We start from the raw sequence: 13,020 nt of genomic DNA on the forward strand, positions 1-13,020 counted from the left end.
TGCCCAAGCTATGCTGGAGCTAGAAATCCATCTGCCTCAGCCTTTCAGAGTGCTGGGATTACCGGTGTGCATCATTATGCCTGGCTAACGGGCTGTTCTAACATCAACCTAGTGTAGGCAAGGTGACTCTTCCAGAGTTCCCACTGCCTTCAGAATCCTAGTGAGCCGGTGTGGTGGTGCACGCCTGTGATCCTAGGTACAGTACAAACTTGAGTTGTGGAGTAGCTTGTTTTGTGAGTGTTTCCCAAGATGAGCAAACATTCTAACAAATTTTAACTTGATAAACGACTCACGTTTTGCAATACAAGTAGTACCTGACACTGAGGGTCACATGATCACAAGCAAGCCACTGGTTCTCGCTCCCTCCCCCGCTTTGCACGCACACAAGCTGCAGGGCTGTGCTCGGGTGCTCAGTCTCAGGCCGCAGTGTTTGGCAGAAATCTGATTTTTTGAGAATGTTGGAAGGTGCCCACAACTAGCACAAGTGTATTTTTTATTACTTCAAAGCACCCGTGAACAGTCCTTTCTTTTTTTCGTACAAGAAGGAGTTTAGGAGCCAGGTGTGGTGGCACACACATGTAATCCCAGTACAGAGGAGGCTAAAGCAGGAAGATTGCTGTGAGTTCAAGGCCAGCCTGAAGTACACAGCCAGACCCTGTCTCAAAAATAAATTTTTTTTAATAGAGTAAGCTTAGGAATTCTTTGCTTCACTTTAGGTCAGGCTGCCTGCAGATACAGCTCTTTTGCTGCCATGGCCAGTTACATTAAATACAGTATATGACTAGTTTATTAATAACATACTATAGTCAGCGTCCATGTGAGTGTATACAGTGGCCTATGTGCAAAAAGGTTGAAAGGCAGTAAGAAGATGGCGGTCCCAGCGGAGTTAAGGAAATCGTGAAAAAGCATGAACAAGGTTTGCGAGGACCCAAGTTACAAGCTGAGTCGTCTGTGTTGACCATTTGCACAATATTAAGAAAGAAATAAGAGGGCGCGTTGCACAAAAAGAGTCATAAGACTATCAGAGCAGCGACCGTGTGCTCTGGAGATGTGGAGACGGCGCCCTTAGTTTGAATAAACAAGAAGCAAGTAACAGGTGACACTGACCAGACTTGTATCTGTGAGAAGGAAAAGGCATTGTGAGTAGATTGCCAGGTACAAAAGAAAACAAAGAAGGGCTCAGGGCAGCAGGGTTTGGTTTCATAATGTTAAGAGAAGAAGTGGCTTCCATAGCATTGTGAGGCACCAGGAGGCTGTGAATTCAGATGCAGAGGCAGCTAAGGCATTTGCTGCTGAGTTCCAGAAGGTCCTGGTTTCTGAGTATTACCTCCTGGAGCAAGTTTTTTTTTTTTTTTTTTTTTTGGTCTTTTTGAGACAGGGTCTCGCAGTTCAGGCTGGTCTCGAACTCAGAACGATCCTCCTGCCTCAGCCTCCCAAGTGTTGGGATTATAGGCGTGTGCCACCATGCCCAACCCCCAGAGCAAGTTTTTAACTGCAATGGGATGGATTTTTTGGAAAAAGATGCCCAAGAGGACCTATAATACAGAAGAAAAGAATGCAGTGTCTGACCACAACCCACGAAAGACTGTCTCACTCTCTTGTTTGGTGTTAATGCAAGGAGGGATTTCAAAGTCAAGCCCATGGCCATGTATCTTTGCAAGAGTCCACCAGCCTTCAAGAATGCAAGGTGCCAGGGGCCAGGAATGTAGCTCAGTGGCATAAGTGCTTGCCTCGCAAGCCTGAGGTCATGAGTTTGATTCCTGGCACAAAAAAAAAAAAAAAAAAAAAAGAATGCAAGGTGCAGAAGAGCCAGTTGTTATGTGGAGGTCAACAGCAAGGCTTAGGTTGCTCGTATCATGTTCTTTGAGTGGATCAGCGAGGTCTTCAGTCCTGCAGTGAAGTAAACCTCTTAGAAAAGAGCCTGCCACTGAGAGCCTTGCTGGTTATGGATAATGCTCCTGCTCATCCTCCAGGGTTTGAGGACGACTTACTGGAGGAAGTCGGGTTCAGTAAGGTCAAGTTCCTCCTTCACCACACCATCCCAGTCCTCCAGCCCATGGGTCAGCAGGTCATTCGAACTTTATAACGCTTCACACCAAAGCAGTATTCAGCAGTGCTGTGAAGAGACCAAAGGAATAAACCTTCTCCCCTGAGGGTTTTGGGAAAAACAGTACCACATCATGAGCTGCCTCAAGATCATCAGTGAAGCTTGGCATAGGGTCACCAAGAGAACCCTCAGTTCTGCTTGGGGAAAACTGGACTGATTGCGTTCTTGGACGTGACATAGAGGGTCTTGCTCACGAACAGGGGCCACCAGTTGTCTGTGAAATTGTGTCCTTGGAAAAGACCACAGGAGATGAATGAGGGTAATATTCAAGAGCAAGAGCTGGTAGAGGGATAACCCCAACACTGAGGCAGGTAGATTGCTGCAAGTTGAAAGCAAGCCTGGGCTACAAAGTGAGTTCAAGGCCAGACTGAACTACGTGGTGAGACCCTGTCTCAAACCAAACAAATAAGATGAGGGAGATTTGGAAAATGTGGGAAACTGGAAAATCTTGTAGAAAAGAAATACCTGAGTAACGCTGTAGCAGTGTCCCGGCACTTGTGAGGCTGAGGCAGGAGGATCGCTGCTGAGTTTGCAACCAGCCTGGGCTACAAAACGAGCTCAAGGCCAGCCTGAACTTCATATTGAGACCCTGTCTCAAAAAGAAAGAAACAAATCACATTTCCACAAAATCCTCAAGAGGAGGCAAAAGCAAGCGTCGCTGAATCGGCTCCTTGTTAAAGCTGTATGAAAAGGGTTCCACTGAGCCAGTGGACAGCAGCGATTCCCTAGTGATAGTGAGTCACCCTGCAAAGTAACCCTCTCTCTTGTGTCCCCACACCAGCCACAAAGGTTTTCATAGTAAGTGCAGGTTAATTTTTTTTTATATTCTGTGTTTTCTTTATTATTTTGTATTACACTACTGTAATAATTTTTATATGAATATTTTTGGGTTGTGGAACAAATCATCTGAGTTTTCATTATTTCTTGTGGGTTAACTTGTTTTGATATACAAGTATTTTTGAATTACAAGCATTCTTCCAGAAAGAATTAGCTCACAGACCATGGTTGTACGGTACTTGGGAGGCTGAGGTTCAGGCCCAGCCTAGGCAAATTAATGAGACTTTGTCTCAAAATAAAAAGGGCTGGGGCTGTAGAGTATTTGCTTAGCACATGCAGGACCCTGGGCTCAATCCCCAGCACCACACACCCCAATAAAAGCACCCCAGACAGTTGTGGGTGCTCTAGGCCCCTCACTAGGGTGTCCCGTTGTAGCACGCATGTCCGAGTCCCACCAAGCCTCATGCGCTAAGCCGTTTGCCCAGGTCAGCCCCAAATAGTTTCCTAGAACTTGCACCAGTCCCCGGCCAGGATGCTGCCCGTCCTCACAGAATGCCATCTTCTGGCGAGAAGGGATTCCCAGCCATTGTTCTCTGCCCTGTGCTCTGCCTGCCACAGCCAGGGTGTCTCGGGCAGGGGCAGAGACAGGAGTGTGCCCCACAGGAGGGAACCTTCAGCCACGCACTAACCTTGGGCTGCACTATGCCTCAGAGTAAGGTCCTTTGGGCACCTGGGCTCCTAAGTCCCGGCTCAGCTCCCTCTAGTGACATCACTGAGACAGTCACACCCCGTGGTTTCACCCATTTGAACGGGTGGGTTTCAGCATATTCCCAGTACTGTGCGGCCTCGCGGCCCTCTGAGACCGGAACACTTCCCGCCCCAGGGAAGCCCCGTCCCTCCCCAGCCCCTCACACTCGAATCCACTTCCTGCCCCCGAATTCGCCTGTCCTGGGGGTTTCCTGTCCGTGGGGCCCCCGCTGTGTGTGCTGTGGCGAATGTCACAGCCGCGCAGCTTTTCTGGCCGAGTGATGTCCCAGCGTGGAGATGACCTCACTTTGGGCGCGGGGCCTCTCTGCTCCGAGCACTCGCGCCCGAGGCCAATGCCTGGCAGCGGAATTGCGGGCCGCAGTGGGCACCGCTTGGGCGCTTTGGTGTGGGCGCTGCTGCTTGCCACACTGGCGCTGGTTTACTCTGCACCTGTTGGCCGTCCGGACGCCGCGCTGGTCACCGTGGTGAGGCTTCAGGTAGCGGCACAGCAGCCCTAGTCCCCTGGGGAGGGCAGGCGGCCTTCCTGGCTGGCCCACCGACCTGCCGGCCCCTTCTCAACGTGGGTCCTTGAGGCTTTGGGGCGGGGGCCGGGGGGCGGAATCGGAGGGGCGGCACCTCCTGGCGGAGCCCCGCGCCGACCCGTCTGCGCCCGCAGCCCCAGCGGGAAGAAGTTCCGCAGCAAGCCCCAGCTGGCGCGCTACCTGGGCGGCTCCATGGACCTGAGCACCTTCGACTTCCGCACGGGCAAGATGCTGATGAGCAAGATGAACAAGAGCCGCCAGCGCGTGCGCTACGACTCCTCCAACCAGGTCAAGGTGAGCGGGCGGGTGACGTCAGGGGGCGGGGCCGCGCCCAGGTGTGTGGGGGTCCGGGCTGGTCCCACCCCAGCAGTCCCGTAGACCGGCCATGGCGCGCACGCGGTCCCCGAGCCTCCCGGAGCCGCTGCTGTTCCCGCCCGGGCCTTTGCCCTTCTCTGCCTCCTGCCCTGGGCCTAGGCCCTCCGCCACCCCCTGCCCCAGGCCCAACCCCAGTCTGCCCCTGGGGACCCCCGCCACCCGGGCCGGCCGCAGCGCCTTTTCCCCACAGGGCAAGCCTGACCTCAACACGGCGCTCCCTGTGCGGCAGACGGCGTCCATCTTCAAGCAGCCGGTCACCAAGATCACCAACCACCCGAGCAATAAGGTCAAGAGCGACCCGCAGAAGGCGGTGGACCAGCCACGGCAGGTGAGCGCCCGGGCCTCGAGTCGGTGCCTGGCTCAGCCACCCCAGGTAGCTGATTGTCCCCGATTTAAGTAGGGGGGGGGGCTTCCTTGCGCGGCCTGACGTTCACTGTGGGAAAGTCCTCAGACGCCAAGGTGGAACCCCAACCCCCAGCCCCCACGCCTTCTGACCCACCTCCAGTAGATGGTGGGGTTTGTGGACAGATAGTTTAAATAAGATTATACACTCGGGAGGCAGAGGCAGAAGGATCACCACCAACCTGGACTACATAGTGAGACCCTGTCTCAAAAATCAGGAAAAAAAAAAAAAAAGTGAAATGGGCTGGGGGCACAGCTCGCTTGCTCTGTGTGCAGAAGACCCTAGGTTACACTCCCAGCTCTGCCAAAAAAAGTACAATATGTAAGGGTGTATCATTCTCCTTTTCTTTTTTTTTGTTTTGTTTTTTTTTTGGTTTTTCTCCGGTACCGGGAACCGAACTCACGACCTTGCACTTGCCACGCAGGCGCTTTGCCGCTGAGCTAAATTCCCAGCCCCTCATTCTCCTTTTCAAAGCCTTGTGATTTGCGTGTTTATGGACACCTACTGGGTATCTGGGTGTTGGGGGAGGTGGCTGGGCTCTCACTGCCTCCACACAGTGAGACGGGAGGTGGGGAGGAGCAGCCCCGCCGACCCTGCCACCCGTCTGTTTGCAGCTCTTCTGGGAGAAGAAGCTAAGCGGGCTGAGCGCCTTCGACATTGCGGAGGAGCTGGTCAGGACCATGGACCTGCCCAAGGGGCTGCAGGGTGAATATTCCTGCCTGTGGACAGGGGAGGGCAGGAGGGCCTCTGCCTGGGGTGTCCGGACCTGGACACTTATGGGTGGAGTCTCCTTGTGCGTACGTGACCTTGGCGCTGGCAGCCCAAGGCGTAGGGAGGGGCTGGGGACTGGCGACCTTAGGGTGTGGAAAAAGGCCTGCCGGGGTGGGGGTGTGGCTCTTGGTGGCACTCTCTTGGCTGCCCATCCCCAGCTCGAGCAAACCCGAGCCAACCGCCTGCTGGGGAGTTTGGTTTTGCTGCCACGCTGAAATGCCTGCAGCACCCAAGGAGCTCCAGCTCCCGACTTCTCTGCTGTGTAGGTTAGGACAGGTGATGAAATTTGGGGCCAAGCCCAAGACCAAATGGAGAGCCCAAGACCAAATGCCCCACTGGTCCCCCTGGGTGCTGAGCGCTATGGTCGATGCGCCCCTGTGACCCCGCCGCCCTGGACTGTGGCTCCGTGCCCTGCAGGCGTGGGTCCCGGCTGCACCGATGAGACCTTGCTGTCCGCCATCGCCAGCGCCCTGCATACCAGCACCATGCCCATCACAGGACAGCTCTCAGCCGCTGTGGAGAAGAACCCTGGCGTGTGGCTGAACACCACGCAGCCCCTGTGCAAGGCCTTCATGGTGACCGACGAGGACATCAGGTAGCCCCCAGCCCTGCTCACTTCCCTCTTGCTGTGCCTCTTCCCTTTCCCATGACGCGCGAGTGTCTGCTGACACTGAAACAGCGGTCACACACGTGCAGGCCAGGCCCAGTCCCCCCGCTTGTAAGGCACATGCTGGACAGTGCTGGCCGCTGGGTATCAGGTCATCGGCTCAAGGAGGTGTCAAGTGGGGACAGGTGACCTGGGACAGTCCCAGGGCCCTAGGTTTGGACTGGAGTGCGGCGTGCAGGCCACGTACCCACAGGAGGGGATTCGGAGCTGCGGGTTCGTGCAGTGGCCAGGAGTGGCCCTTTGCTGAAGCGCTTGGGAAAGACGCGACTGGAACTGGCCACGGCAGCCCAGTGTGGAGCTGATGCGGAGCCCTGGCTTGCTGCGCAGAGAGCTCAGCCTCTCCGCCCTGAAGCTGGACCGAGCTTGTGACCGGGCGGCTCTGGTGCCGCCGCCTGCTTGGCGCACACCTGGAGAGGGAGACGGTGGCTCCCCCAGCCCCAGGAGACGCGGCTGATGCCGAGGGCCAGGTGCAAGTGTGTGTGGGCAGGGCCAGCGCCTGTGTCCCCAGGACGCCCCTGTGTCCCCAGGAAGCAAGAGGAGCTGGTCCAGCAGGTACGGAAGCGGCTGGAGGAGGCGCTGATGGCTGACATGCTGGCCCACGTGGAGGAGCTGGCCCGCGACGAGGCACCGCTGGACAAGGCCTGTGGGGATGAGGATGATGAAGATGACGACGAAGACGAGGAGGAGGAGCCCGAGCCAGACCCAGACCTGGAGCGCGTCTAGAGCAGGTGCCGGGTGGGTGGCGTGAGGGCAGCTGGGCTCCGCTGCTGGCAGTGGCTCACCCAGACTTTGTCTCCCCAGAGCCCATGCCCCATACCCTGCCGAGGTCCTCATGGTGTCCCCTCCTCCGCTCCTTTGCAGGTATCCTGCCCAGAGCCCTGCTCCGGGCACCTGCCCCCCGCTCTGCCTGCTGTGCCTGGCCCAGCCGGGAGGACTCAGCTGGAGCTTGCCCTTCTAGGTGCCCCTCCTCGGGCTCGGGTGTGGCAGAAGTCTCCGACCCATGGACCTGGGCATGGAGCGTGGCCAACTCAGCCCGTGGGGCAAGAGGCCTCTCCACATGGGACTCAGCGCTGCTGCTCCTTGGCTGTGAGGCGGGACAGCGCCAGCGGGCTCGCCCGTTACCCTGCACCGCGAGGCCTGCAGCTCCGTGTTTCCATGAGTTGGAGAACATTGTGGAAACAGTCCAACCCCAGCCCTGCGGTGAGGAACATGGTCCTGAGCCAGCAGGCCTGCCCTTTGGGACACCATGGCCACGAGCCTGCAGCCCTCCAGTGGGCAGAGTTGGTGACCCTCAGAAGGGCACCTGGGCAGTGGCCCCAGGAGGCTGATTTCTTTCAATAAATGGATGACATGAAATGTGGCCAGCCTTGGCGTGACTGACCGTCAGTGTGCGCAATGCCTCGGTTTCTTTTTGAAGCCATGCTGCCTGCAGCCTTGCTCCCCAAGGTTGAGCCTCAGTTCCCCTTCCACACAGTGGGGATGAAGTTGCTCGGCTCAGGGAGAAGCTAGTCAGAGTGCCCTGAGCCACAGGGACAGGCTGTGGCCGCAGGACATTTCTGGAGCCTCTGATGTGCTGCCGGGCCCAGGGTGGAGGCACTGTCCTTGCCTGCCCCTCATCCTGTGCCTTATGGTGAGGGCAGCCTATGTGCCTGGGGCCACCTGCGCCAAGTGGACGCTGGCCCCTGGTGCTCAGGCGTCGCCATCACTGGCAGCAGACCTCAGGCCTATCCTGGCCCTGAGGGAGGAGCCCTTCTTGGTCGGGACTCACCTTTGCAGTACCCCCGTGCTGGGGTGTCAGCTGGCCCCTGGAGGGCTGCGTGCCAGAATGCGGGACTGGGCCCTTGTGGGATAGCTCGGGGAGCCCTTGCTGTGGCCCTGAGGCCTGAAGACTAGACAGGCCTGAGGAGGTGGCAGCCAAGTGTCCAGCTCAGGAACAAGGCCTGGACCCAAGCCTGTGGGTGAAGCCTCTGCCAGGCCACTGGCCAGGTCACCCAGCCCCAGGCTGTGGACTCCAGTGCCTGATGCAAGGGATTTGAGTCCAGTCTGGTGGTGCACGCTGAGGCAGGAGCAGTGCCATGAGTTCAAGGCCACCCTGGGCTACACAGTGAGTTCTAGGCCAGCCCAGAATATGGATCAAGACCCTGCCTCAGAGTGAGTGGAGGTGTGGAGAGCCTGCTGTGAACACTCAAGAGCAGCAGTGACATTAGAGTTAGCCAGGTATCCAGGCTGTGGCCCCAGGGTCCCAGGTCACTACTGGTGGAGGGTAAGGAGGGCAGCGCTGAGGCTCCGCCCACCACCTGTGGGCCTGGAGAAATGAGAGGGAGTTGCTGCCTGGAGCACCCCCTGCTGGCCTCCCACACTCACCCTGACCCCCACTGCCCAGCCCAGGGGAGTGACCCAGGGGCCAGGCTGGATGCCACCCTCCTGTCCCTCCCACCTGCCTGGCTTATGGCTCCTGTCCCAACCCCAGGCTGAGGGCGGGCTGATGGTTTGGACCCCTCTCCTGACCCTGCCCACCCCTTCCACTGAGAGGCCCAGGCAGTCACTCTGGCCTCAGAAGGTATCTGTGGCCGGCACACCAGCTGGGCCCCCTGCCTGTGACGGCTGTGGTGCAGTGCAGCATCCCCTCGACCCCCCGGGGCTGTCACACCTCAGCCCTGCCCAGCTGACACTGCCCACTGCAGCCAGAGCTTTATGGCTCACAGGGCCCTGTGCCCCAAGGGCAGTGACCACATCCTAATCTTCCCTGGCTCCCTGTACCCAACTCTCACCGTGGGGGCTGAGACAGTTGGTGACACTGGAGTGTACTCTACCACTCAGACCCTGGGGCTTCCAGTGCCCCCTGCCCCTGGGCCCTGCTCTACTTGGAGCTCCAACCCCAACCAGCCCCCTCCAGGAGATGCCTGCTTGTCTAGATCCTCTGTCCCAGAATTTACCATGAACATGGGGTGCAGCTGCAAAGTTCTGCTGGACAGTGTCATTTAAGCAGGGACCCTTAGGCTTTGAGTGGAGGAGGTGGTAGTTCACCCCAGAAGACCCTGGATAACATGGTCAGGATTCAAGAGGCTCCAGCCAGGCACAGTGGCATATGCCTGTAATTTCAGCTACCAGGGAGGCTGAGGCAGGAGGATTCCAAGTTCAAAATTAACCTGGGCAATTTAGTGATTTAGCAAAACCCCCACTTCAAAAAAAAAAAAAGTCCATCCATGCACTGGAATATTAGTCAGGAAAAGGAGCATGGCTCTAACACTTGCCACAGTATGGATGGATCTTGACGCTGTGCTCATTGAGACACCAGACAGGATGCACAGTATGGGCTCTGAGGACAGGAAACACCCAGGACAGGCAAACTCAAGAGACAGGAAGTGGGCTCGGAGGTGCAGGGCTGAGGAGGGGATAAAAACAGTCTAAAATTGATAGGGTGATCTTTAATGTTTTTGTTTTATTGCAGTGCTGGGGTGAACCCAGGGCTGTCCATGCTAGCCAAGCGCTCACTGCTGAGCCACACCCCTGCCCTGATAGTAGTGATGGTTGCACAGGTCTTGAGTATACTGAAAACCACGGACTTGGCCAGGCACAAAGGTGCACACCTGCAATCTCAGCAGGGCTGGGGAGGCTGAGGCAGGATGATCCCAAATGAGCCCAGCCTTGTCAACTTAGTAAAGGGCTGGGAGTGTAGCTCAGAGAGGAGCTACACTGGGGTTCAGTCTCAGTCCTGAAGAGGAAGGGAGAAAAAGGGAAAAAGGTGGGGGGAGCAACAGGAAAGGGGAGGGGAGGAGAGAAAACGAGACAAGGAAGGGACTAGGGGTGTAGCTCCGTGGTCGCTCGCCCAGCATGAGACAACCTTGGGTTCTGAAGGAAAAAAAAAAAAAAGAAAAGCCACTGACCACCAACTTGTCTACTTTAGAAGGGTAATTTTGGACCAAAAAAGTAAAAAAAAATCAAAAGCCAGGTTTGGTGGCACAGGCCTGTAACTGCAGGATGTGGGAGGCAGAGGCAGGAGGATCACCACACATCTGAGGCCAGCCTGGGCTACATAGTGAGTCCAAGGGCAGCCTGGATCCTATCTCAAAAGAACAAAAAGGTAAATTTGGGGTGGGGATATAGCTCAGCAGCACAAGTGTTTGCCGGGCAAGTACAGTGTCCTGAGTTCAATTGCCAGTACCAAAAAAAAAGGTAAATTTCTATGTAAGTGAATAATTATATATTATTCACCTACAAAACGATTTCAGGACTCAAAACCTGGTTTGTTGGCAGTTTTATCCCACCCACAGTTTGGAGGGAGGTGGAGCCCCCAAGAGGTCAGAAGGGAGAACAGCCGCCACAGGTGCCTAGGAAGGATGCTAGGAGCTGTGAAGGAGTGCGGCTCTTCCCAAAGCACACCAGCTGGCCTCGGGTTTTGGATCCAAGTTCCAGTTGACACTGCCAGGGGCACAGGACTGTGATCCAAGGCTGGAAGCTGGAGAGGGCAGGACTGTCAGTCATCTCCACACTTCCTGGTCCACAGCCGAGGGCCCCAGAGGAAAGGTATGAGAAAGTAGTAATTCCAAATGCACTCGGGGGGAGAGGGTGGCGCATGGCAATCACCCCAGCACTCTGGGAGGCTGAGGCAGGAGGATCACAAGTTCAAATCCAGCTTGGGCAACTTAGCAATTCAGCAAGACCCTCTTGCAAAATAAAAAGGGCTGAGGATGGAGCTCAGTGTGAAGGCCTTGAGTTTAATTCCCAGTACTGAAAAAAGAAAAGGAAAATAAAGGGGACTCAAGATGGCAAATGGGGCTGGATGTAATTTGGGGGTCTCTCGTGACCCCTAATCCTAGTATGTCAACTTGATTGGATTAAGAAACACCTAGCAGAAGTTGGCGTGGTGCTGTGGATCCAGCCACAGATCCACGAGTATCACCAGGAGTTCAAGGCCACCTTGGGCTACCTGCAGTGAATTCCAGGGCACCCTGAACTACATAGCAAGACCTTGTCTTAGATACACTGCTCCTGGTTGTGTCCTGGGGGGACATGGAGCATGACCTTGGGTGCTGTATATTGTTCCTGGACCTCCATCTCTCATGCTGGTTCCCTCTCTGCTTCCAGACTGCCATACACTTAACCATCTTTCCTCTACCACACCTTGAGCCACTGACCATGGACCGAGCCCTGAAACTGTGAGCCCGATGAACCTCTTGTCCAGTGAACTGTGTCAGGTATGGCATCTCGGCCACAGGAAAGCTGGCTGACACCACCTGTGCAGGAGTGCTGGGTAAAGGGACATGACCAGAAGCAGTGGATGGTCCAGGACAGGTGGCTGGGGCTAACAGGCCAGATGGAGTGAGGGGTGGGACCCCAGGGGGGTGAGGATGGCAGGGTAAATGGGGGGGGGAGCCACCCCGTCCTGCCGGCTAACCTCAGTTGGCCTGAGGTTGCTCAGCAAACCAGAGTAGGGTACACTCTGCTCCCCACCTGCAAAGGGCCTGTGGGGCAGCTGAAGGCAGAGCTACCGATGCAGGTGGCTTTGGAGGTGGCTTTGGAGTGGAACACGGATCCCTTCCCACCCTCTCAGCAGAGGGTGGGAACCTGCCCACCCCAAGAGGAGTCACTGGAAGGTGAAGTGGGTTCTAGGTACATGGTGCCCACCAGCTTCCAAGTAGGGGCTGGGGGGCAGGAGGCCTCACTTTATTTTTATTTTTTGAGACAAGGTTTTGCTCTGTAATTCAGACAGGCTTAAACTCACTATGTAGCCTAGGCCGGTCTCAAAGTTGTGGCGAGCCTCCTAAGTGTTAGGTTGACAGGCGCGCGCCACCACGCCCTGCTTGGGGGCTTGAGCTCAAAGTCCAGTAAGGTCACTACACACTCTCCGGTGGACGGACCCCAGGCCCAACATGCTCACAGAGGGTTCCCTGGTTTAGGAAGGCCAGGGAAGGGTGGGGGCATGGGCATGACCACGAGGGGAGAGAGTCTCTAGCACAAGGAGGGTAGTACGATCATAGTGGGGACAGGGGCTGGCCCCGAAGACCCGGTGGGATGGTGAAGGGGTTCAGAAAGCGGAACTCCCAGGCCCAAGGATCCTAAGATGGAGTCCCCAGCTCAGGGGGAAGGGGCTGGGGGAGCGGGCGCGATCGCGAAGGGCCTTGGGACTTGCTGGACTTTGCAGTCAGGCTCCCTCTCCCACCTGCCTCACCCCTACTTGGAAGCGGGGGGCGGGGTAGGGGTAGGAGGGGTCGTCACTCTGCCCTTGGAAGAGTCGCTTGGTCCCCGACGGCCCGCGGTGGTGGCTGGGTCCCCGGCACCAAGGACTGTGGGTCTGGTAGGGTAAAAGGCTGACCTGGGAAGCCCCGCGCGATCGCTATCGGTGTTCGGACAGAGGAGTCCAGGACGCGCAAAGGGGAATCCTCCGATGGGGGATGCAGGGACACGACTGGGGGGCTCGCACAGGGGGACCTGCGCCCAGGTCCCAAGGCGCGCACACAGGGGATGGAGGAGTCCCAGCTCCGGACTCCACGCACCACCCGCCCGGCCGATCCCACACAAGCGAACGCGCGGGATCCGCGCCCACGGTGGGGTGGGGTGGCCACGTGACCTAGGCCCCGCCCTGCACCACCAGCGCATGCGCGCTGCAGGCGCCCATTGTTGGCGGCGG

At 56.8% G+C, this 13,020-nt stretch overlaps 1 protein-coding gene across 1 annotated transcript; it reads left to right on the forward strand.

Annotated features, from left to right (window-relative positions):
* Positions 1-4,307: 4,307 nt before the first annotated feature.
* Positions 4,308-7,770, forward strand: Mbd3 (methyl-CpG binding domain protein 3; the record flags this gene model as incomplete). Its single annotated transcript, XM_013505277.1, is given in 6 exon segments — positions 4,308-4,467; positions 4,739-4,876; positions 5,566-5,656; positions 6,140-6,317; positions 6,917-7,117; positions 7,251-7,770. Coding segments are annotated over 5 exon segments (763 nt in total), but the record flags the coding sequence as incomplete, so codon positions are not given.
* Positions 7,771-13,020: the final 5,250 nt, after the last annotated feature.

The sequence above is a fragment of the Chinchilla lanigera genome, unplaced genomic scaffold (assembly GCF_000276665.1).
Source record: "Chinchilla lanigera isolate Chin_1 unplaced genomic scaffold, ChiLan1.0 scaffold00094, whole genome shotgun sequence".
Taxonomy (NCBI): Eukaryota; Metazoa; Chordata; class Mammalia; order Rodentia; family Chinchillidae; genus Chinchilla; species Chinchilla lanigera.